This window comes from Sparus aurata, chromosome 4, assembly GCF_900880675.1.
Source record: "Sparus aurata chromosome 4, fSpaAur1.1, whole genome shotgun sequence".
Taxonomy (NCBI): Eukaryota; Metazoa; Chordata; class Actinopteri; order Spariformes; family Sparidae; genus Sparus; species Sparus aurata.
Window position 1 is genome coordinate 37,029,595 of NC_044190.1, and position 24,527 is coordinate 37,054,121.

General features: G+C 44.1%; 1 protein-coding gene across 4 annotated transcripts in view; it reads left to right on the forward strand.

Moving 5' to 3' along the window:
• homer2 (homer scaffold protein 2) overlaps positions 1 to 24,527 on the forward strand; it is a 37,799-nt gene that overhangs the window by 9,300 nt on the left and 3,972 nt on the right. For 3 of the 4 annotated variants that reach the window (XM_030414562.1, XM_030414560.1, XM_030414561.1), the window contains exons 2-8: positions 5,162 to 5,318; positions 15,033 to 15,164; positions 15,480 to 15,573; positions 16,362 to 16,545; positions 19,098 to 19,254; positions 20,612 to 20,722; positions 24,107 to 24,187. In XM_030414562.1, coding sequence (XP_030270422.1) covers positions 5,162 to 5,318; positions 15,033 to 15,164; positions 15,480 to 15,573; positions 16,362 to 16,545; positions 19,098 to 19,254; positions 20,612 to 20,722; positions 24,107 to 24,187 — 916 coding nt within the window. The remainder of the gene's footprint in view (positions 1 to 5,161; positions 5,319 to 15,032; positions 15,165 to 15,479; positions 15,574 to 16,361; positions 16,546 to 19,097; positions 19,255 to 20,611; positions 20,723 to 24,106; positions 24,188 to 24,527) is intronic. The other variant, XM_030414563.1, reaches the window with a different exon arrangement.

The following is a 24,527-nucleotide window of genomic DNA, read 5'->3' on the forward strand; positions in this document are numbered from 1 at the left end:
CCTGAGGTTGGTGTGTAGGTGTACGTAGGCAAAGACCAGCAACGAGTCGCTCAAACCAACTCCCCCCCCCAACACACACACACAAGAACACACACACCTGTAAATAATTTAAAGCACCAGATGGGGGGCAGAGAACACGACACAGTCAGCACTAGAAAGAATTCACCGGCCGTAAAATCTCGTAATGTCGTCTCCTTGTTTTTTTGGGGTTTTTTTTATCCAGTAAAATCAATCAGCGTAATGCTTTTTTATCTGAGAAAAGCAGATCACTGGATTCCAGCGACAGTTGTGTGAGTGCGTCCATGTGTTCGGCGTTCGGCCTTTCACTTCTCGCCTCCTGCCAGTGTGAGCTGGCTCCAGACACCAGCACTGCAAAGGTCACAGCGCGTGTGTGTGTTTGTGTGTGTGTGTGTGTGTGCGCGTGCAAAGCAACAACAGTGATTTGCATAATGGGTTTTGTTGTTCCCAAAACAGATGAAGACTGAGATTAGGCTTAAAGCGGACAGTGAATTTATTAGGCTTTCATTTCTGTGAGAACTATAATCCCGCTGGAAGCAGAAGCTTTATTAGCTCGTGAATTTTTTTTTTTGCTGCCTGCTCGTCTGTCTGACATTATTTGCAAGCAGGACGTCACAGCGCTGCATTAAAGTAATACTGAACTCAATGTCCCTTTTTAACAACTTGCTGTTGCAGGTTGCTCGACACACTGGGACCGTCGGCGCCCTGCTGGTGAAGCCTCGGCCCGGCGACGCGTTTGTGTGTCTGTCGGCTTCAACATCTGTTTGTTTGGAATCATTTCAGTGACTTTTTTAAAAGAAAACATGCTCTCAGATGATTTGGATTCTGGCGTATTTTCCCCAACCGCATCCTTGTGCAATATTTTTGGAATGGTTTTTATTGTGCATGACAGATTTTAAAAAATGTTATTGCTGTGCCAAGCAAAGTGTGTCTGCGCCTCGGCGTCCAGCTCAGCAGCCTGGAGCCCACTTCACACATTTTGTCGAAGCCCTTCATGTCATGAAATGAAATGTCGGGACAAAAAAAGAAGCAGGTTGAGGAAGAAGAAACACTAGAAAGCGTCGAGACTCTAGAAGGTGGCGACGGTAACCGCTGTTATCGAGTAATCTGCTGAATGTTTTTACGATAAGTCGACTGATTGTTGCAGCTTCATGGGCCTCGTTTAAACAAAACTGACTGATGATCAATTTTGACTTCGAACCTGACTGAAGAAACAAACTAAGTGTAATTTGTTATTTATTAAACCGTCCTTTGACATGAAAATGATCTTATCTCTTTGCAAACTCTAGTCTTGATCTGAGTGATCCTCCTGCTGGTTTTGTTGCAGTTTAGGATGCATACACGTGCAAACCTGTGGTGAACTTTGCATTAGTGTGTATTAGGAATGCATTTTTAATGATGCATCTGCAGCCCAGAGTCCGGATATATGCCAAGAAGAGAAAAACAGATTTGTGCTGGTAGTGTGAACGCGGCCTTATGTGTTGCACAAGGAGGCTGGAGTGAATTTCACAGTGTGACTTTTTGGTGTGACCGTGTATTAGATCCACGAAGGAGAGGAAAAACATCGAAGAACTTATATTCAGGACGAAGGACAGATCGGGGCGACTGACTGTCAAACCAATAAAATCAATAACACGATAAGAAGACAGAGAGAACAGAATGAAAGAGGAGTTATCAGATCATCCATGTAGACGATTAAGAGAAGTGTTGACTTCACACCTTTATTCCCAGCATGATAAATACCTCTTCTTCTTCTTCTCCATCGTGTTCTTCATCGACATCCATTATTGAGCACTCGAGTTGTCGTCCGATCGCTCTCATCCAGCCACTCGACTTAATTATTCCCCACTCTCAGAACTTCACAGAGCGCCACAGCGACCTGCGCTCACCTTTTTCAGAACGAGAACTTCCAGTGGGTAATTTTTAAAGCTGCTGGGTCCAGTCTGAGCAAAGTGCAACTGGTTATTCACTTTCAGAAGAGATGACTGTCGAGTTTTCCCCGTAGTGTTAATGTGGAACTGAGAGTATGAGTGTAATGCAGGTGTAGTTATTTTTCACCACAGGCTGCACCTGAACGACGACCCAGAAATATTCTCGGATGCTGAGGTTGAATCTGGAAGTGAGAACATTTTAGAATAGCGTTGCTTTTAAAACGATTACACCCAGTGGCTGTTTCTGAGATGGCTGAAGGGGAATAACGGTATTGATTTTAATTAGGTGCTGTGTTTTTTTTTTTGTTCCGAGCTTAAGACTCTCAATTAAAAAGTCTTTCCAGAGTTCAGACCTGACTCGGAGCCGGTCAGTAGATAATGTGGTCGTAGTTTGGTGATTACTTTTGTTGTATTCCTGTACAGGTATCCATGTGATCGGTGAGATGTGTCATAAAGAGGAGGAGCGTTTCCACCGCATTTATTTTTTCTTGTTCAGTCCGCGGTCATTCGAGTTGAGCAGGCGGTCTGATCCTGCGCCTTCATCCCTCCCGTGTCGATGCTCTTCTGAATCACACGGCCAGCGAGCCGCTCACCGCCGGGAGGCAGATTACTTCTCCCTCTCAGAGATAGATGACACGATTTTGAACTTCTTCCCCGTCACAGTCATTGTTGAGTTGGGTTTTTGGCTTGTTCTGTCCGGATTTTGCTCCGAGTTGTTAAAAATACCTCCACGTGCAGCTTTCTGACTTCCAGATGATTGTCAGTTAAACGGAACTTGATCTTGAATAAAGGATTTGGATTCAGTACTCGATTTTTGGATTTGATGAACGGACAGGACTGAGTCATGTGATTACAGAGATGATTCAGAGAAGCTCAGCAGAGTTTTCACTATCTGATTATTCCCGGGACGGGCGAGGACCGTGCTAACATAATGTTTCCCACTACAGTTGTAGTTTGCTCCATAAAGATGATTCACCACTGGTTTTAATTTCAGGGTTGTAATTGAAAACATTATATCACCACTGACATTAATAGCTTTGAATGCCTTTTAGTCCTCGTCGTTCTCATGTCACCCATTAGTTTGTTGTTGGAAGAACTTTGTAACTAAAGTTTGAATTGAAACTTCAGACCGTGAAACACCGTGAAACTGTGTTAGACTCCCTCTCGAGAGATCAAGTTAGCAGACCGCTAATTTACGGAGTTTTATCAACCTCAGAAACGACCGCACGACAACAATACACTGCAGTAAATGGATCCAAATATAAACCGCCACCAAAAAGCCACAAATTATGCTCAGAACAGCACCAAACTTCAGCAACAGTACAAATAGGGTCTCAGCACATAGTCCGGGGCATCTAACCTCCGCTAGCTTAGCTGGATTTCTATTGTGAAGCTAAAAACAGATTTCAACTCTCCTCCATCAGCTTCCGGGTCGGGGAAGTCCTGACGCGACGATTACCGAGTGCAGTTAGAAATGCTCAATTCCGTTCTTTTCCCTGTCCGCTCTCGATAATAACTGTTATAAACTGGCAGGTAAGACACATATGAACTTTGATTGCTTTTCCATCGAGTCATAATCATACATTTTCATCCATGAGCCGAGGAACTCTACTGCACTCGGTAATCGACTCGTCGGGACTTCCCGTCAACAGGAAGCTGCTGCAGAAGAGTGGTAAATTTAGTCAGCTTTTCAGTAGAAATCCAGCTAAGCTAGCGGAGGTTAGATGCCCCGGACTATGTGCTGAGACCCTATTTGTACTGTTGCTGAAGTTTGGTGCTGTTCTGAGCATTATTTGTGGCTTTTTGGTGGCGGTTTATATTTGGATCCATTTACTGCAGTGTATTGTTGTCGTGCGGTCGTTTCTGAGGTTGATAAAACTCCGTAAATTAGCGGTCTGCTAACTTGATCTCTCGAGAGGGAGTCTAACACAGTTTCACGGTGATTTAGACCATGGATTTAACTTACACCGGAATATCCCTTTAAAGTTTACATTTTTATGCCTTTCTATGCCGCAGACGTGGCCGTAGGCAGTACGGTGTCCGGTTGTCCATACGTTCTTACATACCATCTGGCCTTTTATTGGTGACCTGATGTGTTTAACACACCTCGAGGGAATTTCTGCTAATTTTGGTACAAATTTTCACTTTGACTCAAGGATGAACTGATTCGATTCTGGTGGTCAAAGGTCACTGTGACCTCACAAAACACATTTTTGGACATAACTCAAGAATTCATATGATAATAACATTTTACACAAATATCTGACAGGATGAAGAGATGAAGATATTTCATTTGATATCCAAAAGAACAGAGGTTAAATGCACAATGACATCATAATAGTCTGCAAAAAAAATAAAAATCTCTGCAGAACAGCAACTTGAGCAAGGTGGTGATTCTAGTCAGCACTGTGTTCGTGCTGTGAGGAAAAGATCGAGCTTTGGCTTAAAATGTCAGGTTTCGTGGCCACAAACACATCCAGTGGTTTCACACTTATGAATGTTGAAACTGACTCCGTGTAACTATGAACATGAAGTGTCACTATGGTACGTGGCCGATGACACAAACATTCATGAGTCAGTGGTTTTGCAGATTAACTGCCAACATTTTATCCTGCTGACGGGTCTGAAACAATCGGTGTCGGACAAACGCAAATTAAGAAGTAAAATGAAATGTCACAAAAAATGCTACAACTCTAATGAGTCCCTGGACAAATATAAACATGTGTGAATGTTCAGGATGACGATGAAAAGAGTCACAGTGATGTCAGCCGTCTGTTTGTTCACTTTGAAGTTAAAAGACGACAGCGACTCTTCTCTTGTTTGACTTTGTTACCACGGGTAGATAATCGTCTCCAATATACTCGATGCCCTGGGAAAATCCTCCATAAGACAATAGATGTGAGTGTGTACACGTCTCACACAAACACCCGGACGTGTGTTACTGCCACACATGAGAGGGGAGGTGGTGTCGATGTGCTAATAGCTTCTGGTTGCTGTAAGGATTTAAGGTTTGTGTTACATTATCACCTGCCCGTCCCCGCTGAGACTCTCAGGCTTCTCTGGAGATGCTGCAGAGTCTCTGCAGGCTTAATGTGAGAGTACACAACACACACACACACACGGTGTACAACTGTGTGTAACTGATCCGCGGTTACATATAGTGTGTCCTTATCTGCAGCGATCCGTGTCTCATATTGTCCTCTTCTCTCCAGGGAGCAGCCGATCTACACCACCCGGGCCCACGTCTTCCAGATCGACCCCACCACCAAGAAGAACTGGGTCCCTGCCAGCAAACAGGCCGTCACCGTCTCCTATTTTTACGACAGCACGCGCAACAGCTACCGCATCATCAGCGTGGATGGAACCAAGGTATGTGTGTGTGTGTGTGTGTGTGTGTGTGTGTGTGTGTGTGTGTGTGTGATCACTTCAGGAGGAGATGATGGGAAACGTAACCGCTCTCATGAGAGACGGTACAGACGGAGGAAGAGCACTTAAAGCAACGACTGAATAAAAGGAATGATGATGCGTCTTAATGTGTGCAGCTCGTTGATCGGCGTCAGTCAGACAACAGACCGTTTGAGAGTTTTGTGCTTCTGATGTGAGGAAAGGAAAACATCGCACTGTAACAAGACGATCAGTGTTGTTCACTTCACCTGTCAGTGGGTTTTAATGGAGCTGGAGATATTTTTGTGTTGTGACAACGACGTGTTTGTGCTCCGGTCACGTTTAACACTCGTTAAAGGTTCAGAGAAGATCAACTGTTGGTTTAAAACACATGTTGAAACTCGGTCTCGAGCAGCGGTCACTGGCTGAGCTGCCTTCTCGCCTGTTTCCACCAGCATCCATCGTCAAGTCACGAACATGTTACGTGAACATCGTATGAGACAGTTTGTCAAAGTGTCGCTTTGGTACGTAGATCATGACACTTACTCCCAAACTCCACCAAATCCATGTTTGGTCCTTCTCCGATCCGCCACCACATCATTCAGCTCAGAGCAGACACGATGACAGACACCAAAACAACAACATAACATCCGGTTAATTTCAGCCAGCACAAGAATATCAAAAGAGACAAATCCAAGGCAGTCCACCCTTCTTCTAATCCTTCTAAACCTTCTGTCTGTTTGTTTGTTGTGTTTATAACATACATGCACGTATCAAACACCAGTTGTCTGCAGGAAGTGATTGTTCAGTCTATTAAAAAGGTAATATGTATCTTTGGAGAAGAAATTAAAACCTAGAAATATTATATTTACAATATTGTTGAGGTAATAAAACAGACGCAGAAATATTTATTTTATAAATTCTTTCCATGAGTGAATAAACGAGCTGCTCTCAGAAGAAAATAAGGTCCAGAACACTGTTTGAAGCTAGAGAGGTGGCGGGGTCCGCCACATGTAAACAAAGTAAAACTGAATGAAGTGTGATTTCCTTTAAAGTCAGTCTGTTGATTCAGTCATGAAAACAAAGAAAGTTTGTTGATTTGTGTTTAGGCGAAAAAAAAAATTAAAAAGCATTCAGTGCAGATTTTATTTTCTTCAGATTAAAATTTCTTCCCTGAAAACGTGCACCTTTTTTTAAAATGAGTTTATGAAAGTCTTACAAACACGTGTTAACAGCTCAGGTGAGAGCAGAGCAACAACATTAAAGTCAAAATCAAAGTCTGAACATCAGCAAACATCCACTTAAACAAATTAACCAGAGCAGCCAAGAGCTGCGTACCTGTCGAGTACCAATTAAACCCAATTAGACTCAATTATCTGTAATTGGCTGTCGTCAGCAGGCGGCAACAGTCATCATCACACGAGGGCGGAGCTTCTAGCTGGTGGTGCCAGTGAAACAGCTGTGGACGGATTTTTCTTAGTTTTTTTCTTCTCAGTTCAGTTTGAACATGTGTTGCAGGAGAACACGATCTGTATGTGAACAGAGTGACTCATTCAGTCGTTAAGGTGTGGAGATTAAATCATGCATGTGATAAGGCACCACGTGAGTGTGCCTGGATCCCATATTCACACCTTCTCCTGCCATCTAAAAAAGAGTAGATTATGTGTTTCCATGGCGATCGGAGTCCTGGATGTGTGAAAACCTGGAGGAGGGTTATGACAGCGGTTTCCCCTCGGCTGACACCGCCGAGGCAATCACCTTTCGCACCGTCTTAAATCACACGGATTACCTGCAGAGGCGAACAGGTCGGCGGTAGTTTGGGTCTGTAGAAGTCGTTCTGTTTGCTTTCTCTGTTTGTGGTGAAGGTCCACATGTTTACATCTGAGTGTAGATTATGTAGCAAGCATATTGTAAAGATGTGAAAATATGAAATCACCTCCGCGCTGGATCTCCCTGTCAGTCTCAGAGCCTGACGTTGAGGTTTGCTCCTCGGCTAACTGAGCTACTTGCTAACGGCAGCTAAGAGTATCCCGAGCAGCAGTTAGCAGTTGTGCTGCACCTTCACATTCTGACCATTTCATGCAAATTATACCTTCTGAGGAAAAGCTCATTTAAAAGTACAAATTAAAGCAAAAATGACGAAATCTACGTGGGAAGTTAAATAAGTTTTGCACCGTCTGACTCAAAATAAAAAGAGTTTCTGATGTGATTCTTAGATCTGGAACATATCCTGCATAACTGGAGGATATTCAGTCCGATTTTAAGTAAATAAAACATCTTTAACACAGTTTAAAATGTATTATTTCTCTATTCCTGCGCAGCGTTGTTGAGTCAGGCTCCATTACCTTCAAAATAGCTCCCTTCCCACGGCTCCAAACCAGAGAAGCGAGACTCTAATCTGTTATGTCATCAAGCAGCACTTTTGCAGCTACGGCGCCGACAATACTTGCATATTTATCTTTCAAGTCCCTTTTTTATAAAGGAATGTTTTCTTTGTATGAACCTGGCTGGCTGCATCTGTATGTGCTGTATGTCCTGAAGGCCAGGAGTCCTCTCTGCCCTCCACTCTGCTGTAACCTTGAGTAACAGAGCCGTGTGTGTCAGAAAATATCTGCAGGCAGCGGCTACAAGTGAGCTGTGAGGATTTATGAAATAAAATGTTATCTCCGTATGAATAAAGATGACTCCTGCTGATTTCAGTTTTATCCCCTTTTTTTTTTCCAGTTAATTTAAATGAGGCGAAGTGACTCCGGCATGAGCGGAGTAACCGTGAGCGGAGAAACGTTGAGTCATATCAAATAAATGTTAAATATAGTTTGGAGTTTGTACACTAGCTGCGAGGGAGACAGGTCTGTCTAGAGGAATACTCTGTGCTGCTGCACACAGCAACTCTGACAGACCGTCACTTTATATTCGTCCACCCGTGATGGCGCGGCAACTCGCCGAGGATGATATGGCGAGTGGAGGAGCGCATCAGCACTTCTGACTCGCGCTCCTCCTGCATCTCATGCAGCGATGTACCAACAGCTATGACAACGCTGTGACGGCTTTGCTTGCTGTACTTTATGAATTATTCCGAGTGTGATAACTTCCTGAGCTAACGTGGAAGAAAACTTTCTGCTCTTCTCTTGTTTGGAATATTTTCTTTGCTCGTATTTTCCTCTCCTACCTCCTGCTCTCTCTCTCTTTAGCCTGTTTTTTTATTTAATCCTTATTTCTAACTATTTCTCTCTGAGCCACTGTCCAAAATTAACATTTTGGCTCATGTCCTGAGAGCTGGTGAGCTAAAAGACAGCTTTCTGTCAGGAATAAGAATTTGAATTCCATTAGTGAGCTTGTTGAATCTGTATCTGAAGGGTGCGTTTGCCAGATATTTGTAATTATCGTAATTAAGAGGACGATATTTCATCCTACAGCCAAGATGCCTGCATTATGATAACCTTGCTCACCAGTGGCGTGCGCAGACTTTTTGAAGGGCAGGGGCGAAAAGAAGGGCACTTTAGCGTGCGTTTTGGCTCCCAAGAGGGCACTTTAGCACACGTTCTGGCTCCCAAGAGGGCACTTTAGCGCGTGTTTTGGCTCCCAAGAGGGCAGTTTATCATGTTCTAACCAGCCAAGGGGGCAGTTAAGTGTGTTTTGCCAACCAAGAGGGCACTTTGGCATGCTTTTTTGGCTCTCAGGAGGGCACTTTAGCGCGCGTTTTTCAACAATTGGGCCCCCCCCTTGTGCACATCACTGTTGCTCACCATTAAAGCTTCTTATCGTTGGTACCACTGGACCTGAGTTGGAGTTCAAATCAAACTCTTGTTTCCAACATCAGGAAGTTCCGTATTGTGCAGCAGATCAAGGACTCTGTTAACGTCTTCCAGTCCAAATGTTGCTGCATCAGCTGACTGTAAAGACTCGACACATATTTCCAGCCTCACCCTCAGATTCCATCGGCGTTGAGTTACGGCTGCGTTATGGCTGGCTGGACAATGCTCGTGTTTCCATCAGCTGTGCATTCACTTGTGGGGGGAAAAAATCCAGAACGTTTCTCAGATTTTCTTGAACAAATTCACGCTGCTTGCAAAATCTTACAGCTGTCCTCCAAATACTAAGTTTGGCCCTCTGAACTGAATGTCTTTGTGTTTTTATTCTCAGCCTCGGCAGTCTTTAGATTTTTCACCGGATTGGGTTGAAATTTGTCCTGAACTAAGAAAGATTATCAACATTTATTCAGGACCAATTTCAACCCAAGCCAGTGAGAAATGAAAGATTGCTGAGGCTGAGAACAAACACACAAAGAAAAGTTTTTTTTTCAAGAAAATCCCTGACAAAGGACACACAAACAGTCCGACACTGACGGCAGGAGCAGTGAACGATCTGGTTTCAGTCCCGAGCCACATCCCCGGTGATCTGTGTGACGATAGCTAATGTTATGTAAGATCAGAGCCTTAATAATACAACGTTAATACTTCTGAATTGTATATTAGTCAGCCTTTTATGATTATGTAACCGACAAGAACCAGCTCAGTCACAGTGTTTTATTCCCAGATCCTTATAAGTTTGTACGGAAATGCAGAAAACCGCCCTCAGTTTCCCCCCCGACTCCGGCTCAGCTAACCCTCCTCCTCCTCCGTCAGGACACCAAACCTGCGTCACTGCCACCAGGGAACACTGTGTTTCTGCAGTTCTTAATATATGGTGAGATAATGTGCATCAGGTCATCGGAGCGGCTGGCAGCCGCACAGAAAATATTCAACATTTCTTCGTCCTCATCACACCTCTGCTTGATGAGCAGTCCCAATTTTCCCTTTCCGAGAGGACGCGGCGACCATCGTCTCGTCTTTCTCTGGCTGCGTTTCAGTCCAAACGCGGCTGCCAGATCCTCCTGTTCATCATCATCATCATCACGACCGTCCTTCGCTGCCCATTTGTCACCATTATTTTTGATGTATGTCCGTCCAGAACTGGGCTTTGTGCCGCACGTTCAGCTGGAACTCACTGAAATCCTGCAAGTGTGGACGACAGCAGATGAGTGAGGAGCAGGAAAGTGAAGTACTATCGACCCATTTATCTTTATAAATTAAAATATTCAGATTTCAGAGTATCATGTTTCAACCCTTTACAGTATGTTGAGTGCAGTCACATGTGAGTCGAGGGTTTTGGCTCCAGACATTTTGACATTTCATCACCCTAAAAAAGCTCCCACGCAGCCATGACGAAAACGTTTCTGCTTCTTGACAGCCGATCACAGCTCCGTCCCGTCGACGCTCCCCTCTCCCATGTTCTACATCTCCTGCTGCTTTACTGACGCTGCACATTCTGCTCGCTCCGCAGACACATAATCAGCCGAGGAAGATTTTTTTTTATTTCCAATAACCTCCCGGCTGTCTCTGAGTTTCTGCCCGACCCCTCAGGCCGTTGGCCCCGATGAGCTTCACTCTGCGCCTCCTGTGCCACTTGATCCTCAGCCCGGCTCACCACCGGCACAGCTGCCAGCGTCACTCTGCTCTCCCTCCCTCCCTCCCTCCCACTCAGACGCACACTCATTACATGCCAACACACAGTCACAGGGCCCACAGCGATGTGGGGCAACCAGGTCATCCTGTTACTGTCGCACAGAGATCATTAGTGGAGTTTCCACATCGTGTGTCTTTACCTTCTTTTGTCTTTTGGCAAAGATAAATCAGACAGGATCAATAACCTTTTCTGTCTGAGCCGTGCTGAATCATTTAAACAACAAAGTGATGATATATATATATTTTGGTGTTACGGACTTCTCTATTCAAAACGCATTAACCCCTTAAGGAACACCGTTCCAACATAGGAACACCCTTCACTAAACGAACACCCTTCGTAAAAACAAATAGTTTTTTTGCTAATAGTTTTAAGCATCAGATCTTAACAGTATATACTCACTGTTGGAAAGCTGAGACTGCCGTGATTATTTTAAGCCCAAAAAAGTTATTTCCAGACCATGTAATAGCCTTCTAAACTCACCATGACACAACATTAGAAAGAGCCCTCTACCGCAAGAAGCAAGAATGCCTACATACCTTCGGAGTGTTCCCTTTTTCCACAGCTACAACGTCATGCCACAATTTGTTTTTCATAGTTCGCCAAGAGTCCATAGAATGGGAATATCCATGTCATTTTACCCAAAACTAGCTACAAGTGTCGAACCAGCAAGAAACCCTGCAGGGTCTTAGCTTTCATTTGGGACCAAGATTATGTTTCTAGGTAAAGGGGTTCTCAAGTTATAAGCCTTTGAATCTCAGTAGGCACTCTTGGAAAAAAAGGACCCAAGCAAAACGCACAGACATGCCTTTAGAAAAAAAATTGTGAAAAATCAATTTTTTTGTCTTTTGACTTCAGATTTTGAGTGTAGCAAGCTGAGACCTGTGGCTGTGGCCTCATTGTGTCTGCTGTGTCCATAGACATACCTGAACCCTTATATCTTAGTCAGTTTATTGACATTTGAATTGGACTGAAACCAAAACCTGTGTTCCAACCTCTGTAACTCTGTTTCAGTATGTCATAGAATCACACTTACACTTCTAGGGTGCTACCTTTCCAATGGTACCAATCACATCCCTGAGTCTCAAACTATGTGGGAGCTGTCATGCTTTTAATTTCGGTGTGTCGTTTTGGAAAAAGAATCTTAAAATGGAGGCGTTCATTAAGAGGTTAAATGTCCCGTCCAAATGCAGCCCACAAATCCTCTTTCTTTTCCCTCTTTTTGGAGGATGCACCGCTACCACTTCGTGGACTCACATACCCCAAGATTCTTTGCGCGTCCGAAAAAGAAGAAAGAAAGAGAGAAAACGGCGACATCGCGTGGCGTAGATCGTCACTTTCGCGGGCCTGGGCAGCAGAAATCGTGACATAAGGGTAAAACATCTGGTGACGCAACCAGGAAATGCTCCAAAGGCTAGACCGTCACATTTAACAACGGCTGACGAGGTTAACAAGGTCTCTCTGAAGGACTCGCCTTCAAAGACCACAAAGGCCGAGTCCTTCAGAGGATGCAGACGCTGAACTGAGACACAGCAACTGATGCCGACTGAGGCAGCAGGTTCAGTTACTTTGCTGCAGCTTTACGTTTGAACCTCTCCACCAATCTGCTCTTATTTTCACTTCATTTCCTCCGATCATCAGCTGTTTGTTCAGACTGAGTCATGATACAGACTGAAAGTAAATATCTGCAACCAGCTACCTTTATAAACAGGCCTCTACTCTGCTGCTTCTGAAATACAAGGCAGATTTGCGAGCGTCTGATTTTTACCGAGGTGGAAGTCCACTGTTCACGTCTCATAAATCAAGGACACTCCTTTTCCTCTGCTCATGCTGAGGAGTCGGTGTTGCTGCTGAGTAACTGATTGATTACGTGACTGTGATTGTATGTTTGTAGAAGTTGTAGGAATGATGTGTAGAGAAGGGTCCAACAGGGCTTCTATCAAACAAAAGAGATGGATTTGAAATGTGGACACAAGGTACTCTGATAGATTTCTTGTGCGATCAGAATCAGGAAACAATTTATTTTGTGGTTTGAACAGTTGGTTACGTACGTTCACCATCTGTTTACCTTTTTTTTTTTTCCCGCGTCATCCTGCAGCGGCGGCCCAGTTTCTTCACAACGATCATTAAAGTTTCATCTTATCTCAACACTTCTCTGTTAAATATTCACTCAGCTGCTTCAGATCAGACGTGCGAGTGTTGTTCAGGCTTTTGTCCCGGCGCCTCCGCCGAGGAAATGAGGTAACATTTGTTTTGATGAAGCCGCTGAAAGGGGACTGATCATTGTTAAATCAGATCCCCGGCACATCGGTAAATTGCCGCTCTCCTTCTGAGCTGCAGGAACGCAGCCTGAATCGAAGGTTTTCAACATGATAAAGGTCTTTTTTTTTTGTGTGTGTATATGTGCGGCGATCTCTGTCTTTAGGAGCCATTAGCAGTGTTCTGAATGGGACACAAATGTCTGAGAGGGTATTGATTGCCGTCTAATGCGCTCATTCCGCTCGCTCGCTCTGCTTTTCAGGTGCCTGTGTGTCCGGTAATGATGCAGAGTAAAGTGCTTTAACACCTCGGCCGCTGAAAAAGATGGAGCGGGAGACGGTGGGGGCGTAGAAAAGGACACGAGTCTGTCAGCAGTTTGAATTCTGGGATCCTGCGTTCAGAGCCATGTTGCTATGAAACAAGGGCTGCACTGTGATTAAACTGTCCTCTATTGTTCCTTAATTGTCGGGGTAATTTGCATGTGCTGTGTTTTTTTTTTCCTTTAAAGTTCTCTTATATCTGGGCAGTGGGTAGACGGGTTTGTGTACATGCAGAGTTGTAAATGAAAGCTGCTCGTGTTTGCTGTTCCTGCAGGACGAGACACACTGCAGTGAACACACAGATCAGTGCAGCGCTGGTCTGCTTTCTGGTTGGTGTTTCCACTGTCGCCGGTGACACTTTTAGACTGCAGCAGATGTTTTCTGGCAGCTGATTTACTGCAGAGCCGCAACAGGTGAACGTCTGCTGTTGCAGATATGGATATTGTAATTCGACTACTTAGAGGTTAGTGGGTCAGCAGTCACATAATGCAGAGCGTGTGTCTGCTTAAGTCAGTGTTTGATTTCTTTATCCATTTTGGGTGAACAAATCTTTATTGGTAAGCGTGAAACATGACAAGTTTGGATTTTGTGATGTCATAAGTGTAATGACACGGTTCTTTGTCACAAATACGTCAGTAGATGTTTCATGTATCTGGACTTTACTTGAGTATCTCTGTGACTTTCTCTCTCTGCATCTGAACACAAACATCTGAATTTTCTCCTCCTCACAGTTTCAAAACAGCCTTATTTTTATTTCCCAACATCACAGGACTGATTTGAGACGCAGCGAGACGAGACAAAGACGTAAGAAGGCGTAAACAGACAGAGAGGGAGACTGGAATGTGGAGAAAAGGCGTGTTAGTGTCTCGTATCTGCAGAGAGTTTCTGATTTTCTCTCTTTGTTGCTGCTCGGGACGCTTTACCAACCCAACATGTGTCTATTTGACGTCCTGGGAATGAGACTCGACAATCAACTGTCTTTGTGGTGCGTTCAGGAACAGCTGGGACAAATCCTACTGATTCTACCTTTAACTTTGATAGTCTTTGAATTCTATTAATATGACGTGAGCTTCAGTTAGCTTTGACCACAAATGTCCTTAAGTGGGAGAATAAATAACAAAAAAAAACAATCAGAACCAGCGTGACACTAAGATTTCACAATCTGCGCTCGCCTCATTTCATTTCTTTGCTTCTAACGTATAAATGTGTGTCCCTCTATAGAGGACACAGAATAATTACTCTTTTATAGTTTTAAAGATCACTTTGTATACAGAATGGCTTTTTGTTGCACCGTCGAGGCTCTCAGACAAGAATCTGACTCTTTTTATGAAGTGAATCATCCTCAGAAAAACATCATAAATATGCTAATTGTAATCAGACTCGTCAGTGTGGGCACGCTGTGAGACATCAGGGCCGGCATCAGAGATTCACTCTGGTATGAATGGAGTTACAATAGAGGATTGTCCTCTGATAAATCTAAAGGACTGTTCATCGTGTGAATGCAGCTCCGTCGCTCGTACGTCTCGGCTAAACGAGGAACGGTTCTCAAAAAAAGTCTCCTCACCTGCACTGATTCAGCGGCGTGATCTCCAACATGATTGTTGTTTTGCGTCAACAGGTGATCATCAACAGCACCATCACGCCCAACATGACGTTCACCAAGACGTCGCAGAAGTTCGGTCAGTGGGCCGACAGCCGGGCCAACACCGTGTTCGGACTGGGCTTCTCTTCGGAGCAGCAGCTGGCCAAGGTGAGAGGAAACATCCCTGCAGCGACACGTGAAGTCAGGAAAAGCTCAAAGAAAATGAACTTGTTCTAAAACTGAGTGTGACCGTGCAGGATTTGAACATCAGAGGGAGAAAATGAAGCAATCAGACGGATTTAAGAGAATATCTGACTGTTAGATCCTCACTATCACCACATAATTGGCTCCATTAGCTCCCAAAGCTTTTTTAGAGACCAGCTTCACTGCGTTATGACATTTCAGCTTGTATTGTCATGAATCATCGCAGCTTTCTCAACATCTCTCTCTCTCTCTCTCTCTCTCTCTGTCTCGTGTTTTCAGTTCGCTGAGAAGTTCCAGGAGGTAAAAGACGCAGCCAAGCTCGCGAGGGACAAATCTCAAGAGAAGGTGGAGACGTTGAGTAATCACTCGCAGGTAAATGATCTCTCTCTGCCGCCTGACGCTCTCATTCACTTCAACACCGCTGTCGAAAACCAACAAATAACACAAAATAATGGCTTAATTTTATTTGGTTCATCAGTCAGATGATTCTATGTTTACTTTATCTGCGCTCCTCATGTAGCCGACAGCATGGATGATGTCAGTGGTACAAACAGTTTTCTAAAGAACAAATGTTCAACATATTTCGGCTGCCAGCTGAGACGATCCACAACTATGAATCATTTACACACTTGCAACATGTAAATAAAGGCCTCAAGTTTGAAATGATCCCCCTTTAGGACAGTTACGAGGCCAGTGAGAGAAATGAAACAGCAAGAGTTTCTCAGCTCCTCGACTAATTATTAAAAATGGAGAATTGTGTGAGGGAGTGAACGGCATCGATCGGAGGAGCTGTAGATCATGTTGAGGTACACCGGGCGTCACCGCCTGGTCGCCGGCTGCCAGCTTCGCTCCGTGCCCACACCGAGTCCAGATGGCAGCAATCGGACTCAACTCTTCAGCACACGAAGCTGCTGGGCCATATGACATGATGAATACTGGCAACGGCTTTTCTCACCCTGCCGCTGTCGGAGCTGACGTGTCCGAGGTGTTTACAGTGTTTCACCCAAAATCAGCCCAGGGGAACTTTTTTTTTTTTCATCCCTCGCAGTCGGAGCTGATTTATGAGCCACATTTGAACCCATCAGGCCTTTTTTCTGGAGGTTTGACCCAATCAGAACCTGCCCTGAAACATAACCCGTCTCTCTCCCTCTGCCTCCCCCCCCCACCAGGACCACCAGGACCACCAGGAGCACCAGGAGCAGCCTGAGTCCGGACGGGAGACGCCCTCCACCAACCAGGCGTCCAGCATTAATGGAACGGACGATGAGAAGATCTCTCACGTCAGTCCAGAAGCTGCTGTGCTGAAGAGCGAGAACGACCGTCTGAAGAGCGCCGTGGAGCTGAGGTGAGGGTTCCATCATCAAAACCTCTTTTAGTGTACTGTACCTTTAATTTGTATCGTATAAACCATCCTTACTGTTCCAACACTCACTAACTCTGGTGATTTGGTCGAAGAAATCCTTAATCCACCGTGTTGTGTGAAGATAATCTGTCTCTCCACGCCGTTCTTCTTCCCCGCGGCTTCCTTCCATCGTCCTTCTCGCTCCTCTTGCGATGGATTAAGTGTTTATTCAAACCGAACCAGCACAAATTTTAATTTGAAGATGAAGTTTTAGTGAGTTTTGTTTGCAAATGAATGTAATCTTTATGTAAAAACATCGAGGCCTGAAGTGAGTTATTGATTTAAAGTTACAGAGTAGGAAGTGAGACACGCTCACATTTTAACGATTATTATATTTCCATCTTGTAGAAGTTGTCAAACAGTCGAGCTGCAGGAGTCTGACAGTGTTGCCTGGATACAAGAGAAGCAGGAGTGAGCAGAGTGATGCAGGACTGTGCAAAGAAATGAGATATCATAACTACATGTGATCGATCGGCCTTCTTATTGAAAGTAATCTATTTTACTCATCAACAGCGACTCTGATTAAGACGACGTTTCGAAAGCGCAGCTGTTTTCTCTTCGCCTATTTTCTGCACAAAATTACAACTCACATGAGTGAGTCTGCAGCTGGTGCTGATCCGTGAACAGTTTAAACATCGTCTGGTTATTTTAGTCTAAACTAATCACGACTGTTGGAGGAGTCGTGCACCGACGCTGCGCCGTGTGACTCTCATCCAATCACAACGCTCGGCTAGAATCAAATAAACTATACTTATAAACCCGAGTCTTTAAAAAGTAGACGAGGAAGTATGAGTCCAGTCCAGTGTCACGCTGGTGCTGCCGGGCTGACATCGCGTCACCGCGCGGCTCAGAACTCGTCCGATCTAATCTGAAGAGCGGCGCTGATCCACTCCAACGTTTGTTTAACTGGCCTCCTATAATCCAGATGTGCGAGTGAGTTTATAAATCCCATAATTGAGCGAAACACCAGATGTGGTTCCAGATGGGATTAAAAAAATGACCTCCGGGGCGTCAGAGTCAAGTAAAACTACAGCGAGTACCTTTTTTTTTTTAAAGCTAGAATTAGTCCGGGGCAGCACCAGAACCATCAGCGACATGTTTGATCCAGATGGGATGAAAGAACCCGAGGTGTAGACAGGACTAATTAGCCAAAACTCCTCTGAAGAATAATGAACATCTGCATGAGTGGGAACACTTCACGCAGGTCGACTCGTTCCCAGAGAACGTCGATGATGGACGATTATAGATTCTTGTTCAGGTCGGTTTGATTGGACCCGGCTTTACAAACTGCACACAGTTTACGTCTGTGAGCAACAACTACAAATGAACTTTTCCATGTTTCACCATCGAACAGGCGTCAGGGTTTCTGGGCATCATCGAGTTCAGAAGGTCTCAAAGAGTTCTATAATACAGTGCGTCTCTGCAGATGTGGTCTTGACTGGTCTTGAAATAAAATCCAGAGCCCTCTTTGTGCGAGACCGAGACGAGACCTTCAAACCAAGACCAAGACCCTGAAGTGGACGTGTTGAAGTTCATCTCTTCATAATGAAGTTTATTTTTTTTGTGCTACATGGAGCTCTCGGTCTGTAACGCTGCCTTTTGTTGGAGGTTTTCTTCATTAAAATGTTGGATTCTGTGTATAAATTATTCAAATCTAATAATGTTTTCACTCCACTCCAGGATATAAATAAAGTTTACATCCGAGCGCTGGAGAAGGCCCAGAATAAAATCCACGCCGCATAAAATTAATCCCTAAAGAACGTTTACTTTGGTTTACATCGAGCAGTTTGATTAGTTCGATGTCCAGAGGAGTTTCTCCAAACTAACAAACTTATAATTATCACAGAATTGGAAACATCAGAGGGAACTTTTGGAAAACTACCAACCTGTTAAATAAAACACTGAACATCACAGAATATATTTGTTTCGAAGCAGAAACACAGTCGTCTTCACCTTCACCTTCGCTCTCGTCTCTGCCGGCTCTCTCTTTCTTCGACGCTGTGGGGTTTTTGTTTTGTGGAAGTGTGTCACAGCAGCGAAACAGCCGAGGACTGCAGAATGCTGCGGTGCGAGTCCGTCCACATTTGATGGAGAGCGGCAAACTTCAGCCCGGCCATGCATACGGAAGGGAACAGCGATGCATACTGAATATACATCACAGCCTCCCCGACGTCGTTGATAAGACGATAACAAACACTGAGAAGATGCCGCGCTGCGAGGTGGTCCGATCACAACTGCAGCTCATTAGACCTCTGAGACTTTCCCCACATTTCTTTCTCTTTAATGGTCTAAATATCTCCTGACAGCTCCACGTACATCACAGCTAATTAAATAGTCATGACTGGAAGGATTTGGAAGCATTATGTGTCATGTCAGCGGGCAGGAGCCGTCCGCATTTCAACACTAACCTGTCTAAAATTTTTCCTTCCCATTAAAATCTCCCTCTCTCTTCTCTCTTTCTCTCTCTGTGTGTCTTCGTCTCTTCGCTCTGACAGCAACACCAACGCCAAGAAGTGGGAAACAGAGCTGCAGACTTTAAGAGAGAATAACGCCCGGCTGGTGGACGCACTGCAGGAGTCCTCGGCTAATGTAGAGAGCTGGAAGAAGCAACTCAGTGCCTGCAAGGAGGAGAGTGACACGCTCAGGGAAAAGGTAATACAGCCACGCACAAAGCAGAAGGAAAAGGTGACCGGTGAAAAAAACCAGTTTGCTCTTTTATAAAAGGAACAGACGTGCAGCACACCGTCTGAATGAACAGATTCATAGTTGTAGGTTAAATCCTTACAGACGTGATCTGCAGTTTCTCAGCGAGCAGAAAACTGTACATGTTATTATCTCCTGTGTTTCCTGCAGTCCACTAAAAATAGAAGCATTTTAGTTTCATAATCAATGTGGGATGTTGCTGCAGCTGGGCTGCTGTTGCAATCTTACATTTTGTAGAAGCCTGCAAGTTTTTCTGAAGGTCTTTCACACATCAAGTTTTTCTTAATCTGTCGCCTGAAGATAAAAAGCTTTGCACTCTGAGTCTGACGCGTTTTATTTCTGTATTTATTACGAAGAGTTTTTGGTTCTTTCGCTTCTTCACAAAGTTGAATTAAAACACTGGATCCATCTCCTCCTGAAAACAAGACGAGAGCACACAGAGAGTTTCACCTGCTGATAAAAGGATCCTGACAGATATCTGTTAAATCACACTTTATCACACTGCCCTGTCACACTACGGTGGCTCTGAGTAGTCAAACAACCCTCTGAACGCCTTTAACAGATCATAAAAATCACAACGGAGGAAAACTCCCGAGTCGGTTTGTAAACACGATCACACAACATGATGTCATATTTATTTTTAAAACGGCGGCAATATCAGATGACAGAAACAGAGTCGTGTGCAGAGGCCGCGACCGTCAGCTGCAGTGTTGGTGTCGGCTTTCCGGGAGATTATGACACAAAACATGTCAGAAACACAAAGATTCAAGACTTTAATGTCGAGGAAAACAACAGTGAAGCATCTCCAGCAGCTGTGTGGTGCAGAATGTGAGATATAATAACAGAAAATGTAGCTGAAGAATGATAATAAAGTGCAGATGTTTCGGCCTTTTGAAAAGTTTCTTGGTGGAAATCGTTCGCTTTTGTTCAGTCATGGTTTCAGTCTCTCTCCACCTCCCTGCACTCGTATTTTAGTTGTAATGAATTTGCCAAAAAAGAGACAAAATAAAGAAAGTTTAAGATTTGACTGACTGATATCACGATAATATTGTTAGCATTAATGCGTTTGCCCACGATGATCGTGTAGGGAATCTAATATTGGTGATGAATAATAAAATGTAACACAGAACTGAACATGATCTTCCATTCCTGATCATCAAAGTCAAATCAACGATTCTCCCAGTATTTCTTATTTAGGGGAAAAAGAATTGAAAATCTCATCAAATCAGTGATTTAGAGAATCCGTGATTTGCATGCAAGATATCCTAAACCTCTTCTCCTGTTTGTTTCTTGGCTCTCTGTGCAGATCGTGGAGCTGGAGGCTCAGTGTAAAGAAGCCGATCAGGAGAAGCAGAAAAACGCCCAGCTGACTGTTCGAGTTCAGGAGCTGGAGGCCGAGCTGCGGGACAAAGAGCAGGTGAGACGTCCGGATCCACGTTCGTCTTCAGGCGACGAGGCCGATGTTCAGAGACGATCTCCTGTCTGACACGGCTGGTTTCACTGTGAAAGTTTTACGGATCACTCAGTTTCCTGTCATCGTCTCTCCATCAAAGAATTCACAGTTCTGCGGTCGACACTCTCCTGAAGTGACGGATCTACTTCAGTATTAATTTCAGTCTTGGCTTCTTGTTCTCACCCGGCAGCGCTCCTCTCCCTCAGGAGGTGATTACACCTCTGTGAAGTGGTGGTTCTGTTGTGGGATCTTTTGGGTTTTTGTATGGATCAATGTTTTTTATTTTCGCCCACCCAGCTGAACTCAGACCTTCACACTGCCCATTGTTGTTTCTCCCCTCTCAGTTTCCTCTTTCGGACTTCCTGCGCTGCTTATTTTGTTTTAAATTGCTCAGTAATTTGTTCTGTTCTGGTGCAGATGAAGTCTGCTGTGAGAGTGGGCCGACCGGGGGGAATATAAATCCATCCACCGACTTTGTCTCCGGTCAGAGCAGCAGGGAATTTTGGCACAAATGCCATTAGCGGCCTCGCCTTAAGTCTGCTGCATCAGTCATCCATAATCCAAACTAGCTGCCTGTCGGCTCCGCGGGGCCTAATGGTGTTGTTATTTCTGATGAGGACGAGCAGCGCAGTCTTTTGACCTTTTGCTCGTCGCTGGTTAAACATCGTTTCTGTGCGCGGACGAATGATTAGGACCGACTTCAGGAAATATCTGAGGGCCTCGCTGCCTTTTACCTACAGTGAGTCCTCAGCAACGTGATTAAAGGCACATTCAGCCACGTGTGAAGCGCAGAGAAACACAAACAGAACACATTCAGTCACTACACGAGGAAACAAACCTGTCTGATGGGTCAACACATGATCTCCTGTCACAACCAGTTCAATAGTGTTTGTCTTCTCGAGCTCACGAGTTATTAATGTCGTTAACGCGAGATAACAACGAGCATTGTTTTCCCAAAATAACGACACAATTCATTCAAGATCACAAACAAAATGACAGCTGACGGATGAGTCGTGCCTGTAAGGAAATCTGCATTTGTTTTGTGCTTTTTATGCTTTTAATCTAAATGAATTTTTGATTGAATGAAAAGCAGAATGAGAGTGAAGATGTCAGGCGGGATCACTTCAGCTTCATCTCGACAAAATGATCTCGTTATCTTGTTAAAACATCTTTTTGTAATCTCGTTATAATCACATAAATAACAATCGCAGACAGTAATAACAGTGAAAACAAAGTGTGTTATCTGGAGATCTTTATCTGGATCATTGGCCGTCCTCCTGTATAAAGACGTTATTTCAGCGTGTGTTTCTGTTTCCTGTTGCTTTTCAAGTATTTTAAGATGTTTTCAACAGTTTTATTTTATTATTTCTGTCCGATTTTGGAGCAGGTTGTATAAACGCAGACACGGCAACAACTGAACTTTACACTCTCAACATTTTCAGTCAAACTATTTATGAAACTGATGATTCTTTATATCAAGACTATCAGCAGGAGGACTGGCTTTTTCTTTATGAATATTATAGTCATCTAAATGCCTTTTAGCAGGTCGAATTCTGATTCATCCCGCTTGAAAAAGTCATAAAATTAAGACTCTTTCTGTCTGGACAGAAGCTGCTCTGTAGTCTGGTGGTCCGGCACTAAAACAAAGTTTAACCTCCATCATCTTTTTCCACAGAATCAGTTCCTTGAAGCAGCTCGAGAGCAGCTCTTTGTAACAATAAGTAACAATTTACAAGCATTAATCACTTTTTCTTTGATCATACGTGAGCAGATTGTAACGTGACATGAGAAGTGAGACTCTCCCGTCTCTCTCGGCTGCTACGAGAGACCGTGACGATTATTTTAACTTGTACGTTCTCCGTTAAATAAGTTTTTCATCAGGACTTCAACTAACACTTACCTTCATCGTCGATAAATCTGCAGAATATTTACTTTATTTATGGTTTCGTCCTTAAAACACCAGAAAGTAACATCAGTTCCTTTGAGTCACTCTGAGATGAGCAGAATATTTCTCACAGACTTCAGTAAAGCAAACGTTTGATGCTTCAGCAGGATAAACAGCCGAGCTAATCCTCACACATGTTGTTGATTAATTTGCTGTCATTGTCGTTAAGTTTGATCTTAACTCGTTAAAGTGCTGCAAAGTAAAGACATCTCCAGCTGCTCTGCGTAAAGACCCTGTTAGATTCCCTCGAGGTAAACTGTGTCTGGGATATTCTAGTTTAGCACCTGGCAGCCGGAGTATTTATAGAACATATAAATCTTACACAACAACAGGAAAGGAGGCAGCTCAAAGAGCCGGGGCTGATTTTTTAAAAAAAGATTAGAAGCAAAAGAAGCGCGCGTCCTCTGGAGGCTTCAGCGTTTCCTCCGTCATCGTACCGACCGCAGGGTTCATGCAGGAGGAGGTCTGATCCAGCAGACGGCCCTCTGAGGCTCGACCGCCGGGTGACTCACCGCCTTCTAGAAACTCACACGCTCAACTCCTCCAATTAAATAACAAAAAAATGTGCCTGTGAATTATTAAACATTCAGTGTTCAGTGTGGTGTTGACCTCAGCGCCGCCCAGCCGTGAACTAACAGAGCAAAGCTGCTGCAGGTGACTACAAAGACTCGGCCAATTACTGCTCGGCGTGGAGGTGCTGCAGGCGAGAGTGTGTGTGTGTGTGCGTGTGTGTGTCTCTCAAAGCAGCAGCAGGAGGACGTCCTCACAGTGATAATAGATTTTTAATTAAGAAGCAAACACACTGTAATCGTTCCTGTTAATGTTTTTTACGTCACTTTTAATTTCTCCTCACCTGCTTCCTGTCGATTTATAGTTTGTGTGTTTACAGAAGATTCACTGTGACGTCTTTTTAAAAAACATGACTCGTTAATCACTGCTCGGGTCAAGAAACTAGTCCCTCGTGAAACTGCAATGTTTGGTACAAATTAAAGGAATATTTCAGCCTTTTTTTTAGAGCTGAAGTCTTCGGTGTAGCTGCTAAACTACAAGCGTCAGCATGCACCCCGTCTCGACTGGTGTGAAAGGTGTAAATAAAGTCTTTTCAAATTAATTAGTGATCTCAGGGCTTCTGGAGACTTGGATTATCTTTTCATCTTTTCTTTTCCTTAACGTCTTAAAACATGTCCAGCTGCTTCAGTTGTTGAGGAAAATGCTGCCAAACTATTTTACTGTGAAGCTCCAGAAATGTTTTTTTTTTGCAAACTACAAAACTTCTCCTGACTGTGAGGAGATGATGACTGGATCTGAAGCTCGACATCTAACATGTTATATCTTGATGATTTGGATGCATACTGTGTGGAGATGAACTGTTTTGTGATTCTTGTGTTTTTTTTTCCCCTCAGGAGCTGGAGAACCTGAGGAAGCAGGCCGAGATAATCCCTCAGCTCATGGCCGAGTGCGAGAGCATCACCACTAAACTGCAGGTATGTTTTTTTTTTTTTTTTTTAAAGCACTCAGAAATCCCACAAACCAAACGTTTCTCTCGGGTGTGATTTACCTCAGAGTATGAAAGTAGAGAGTCGGTACAGAGTGTCGCTCAGCTCACACGTGAGGACACGATGTCTGTCACAGCGAGGTGAAGCGCGCTCTGAGGCGTGAGCAGCGCTTTCAGTCGAAGGTAAAGAACGAGCGCTCCTATTCATCGCGGTGCCTGAGGGCTGGTGACACAACATTCCTGTCACGTGTCTCACTAACGCACACTGTGGTTACTGTATCTATTAATAAAGGTCCGTCCCTGGTACGACTCTGAGTGGATTATTGCCT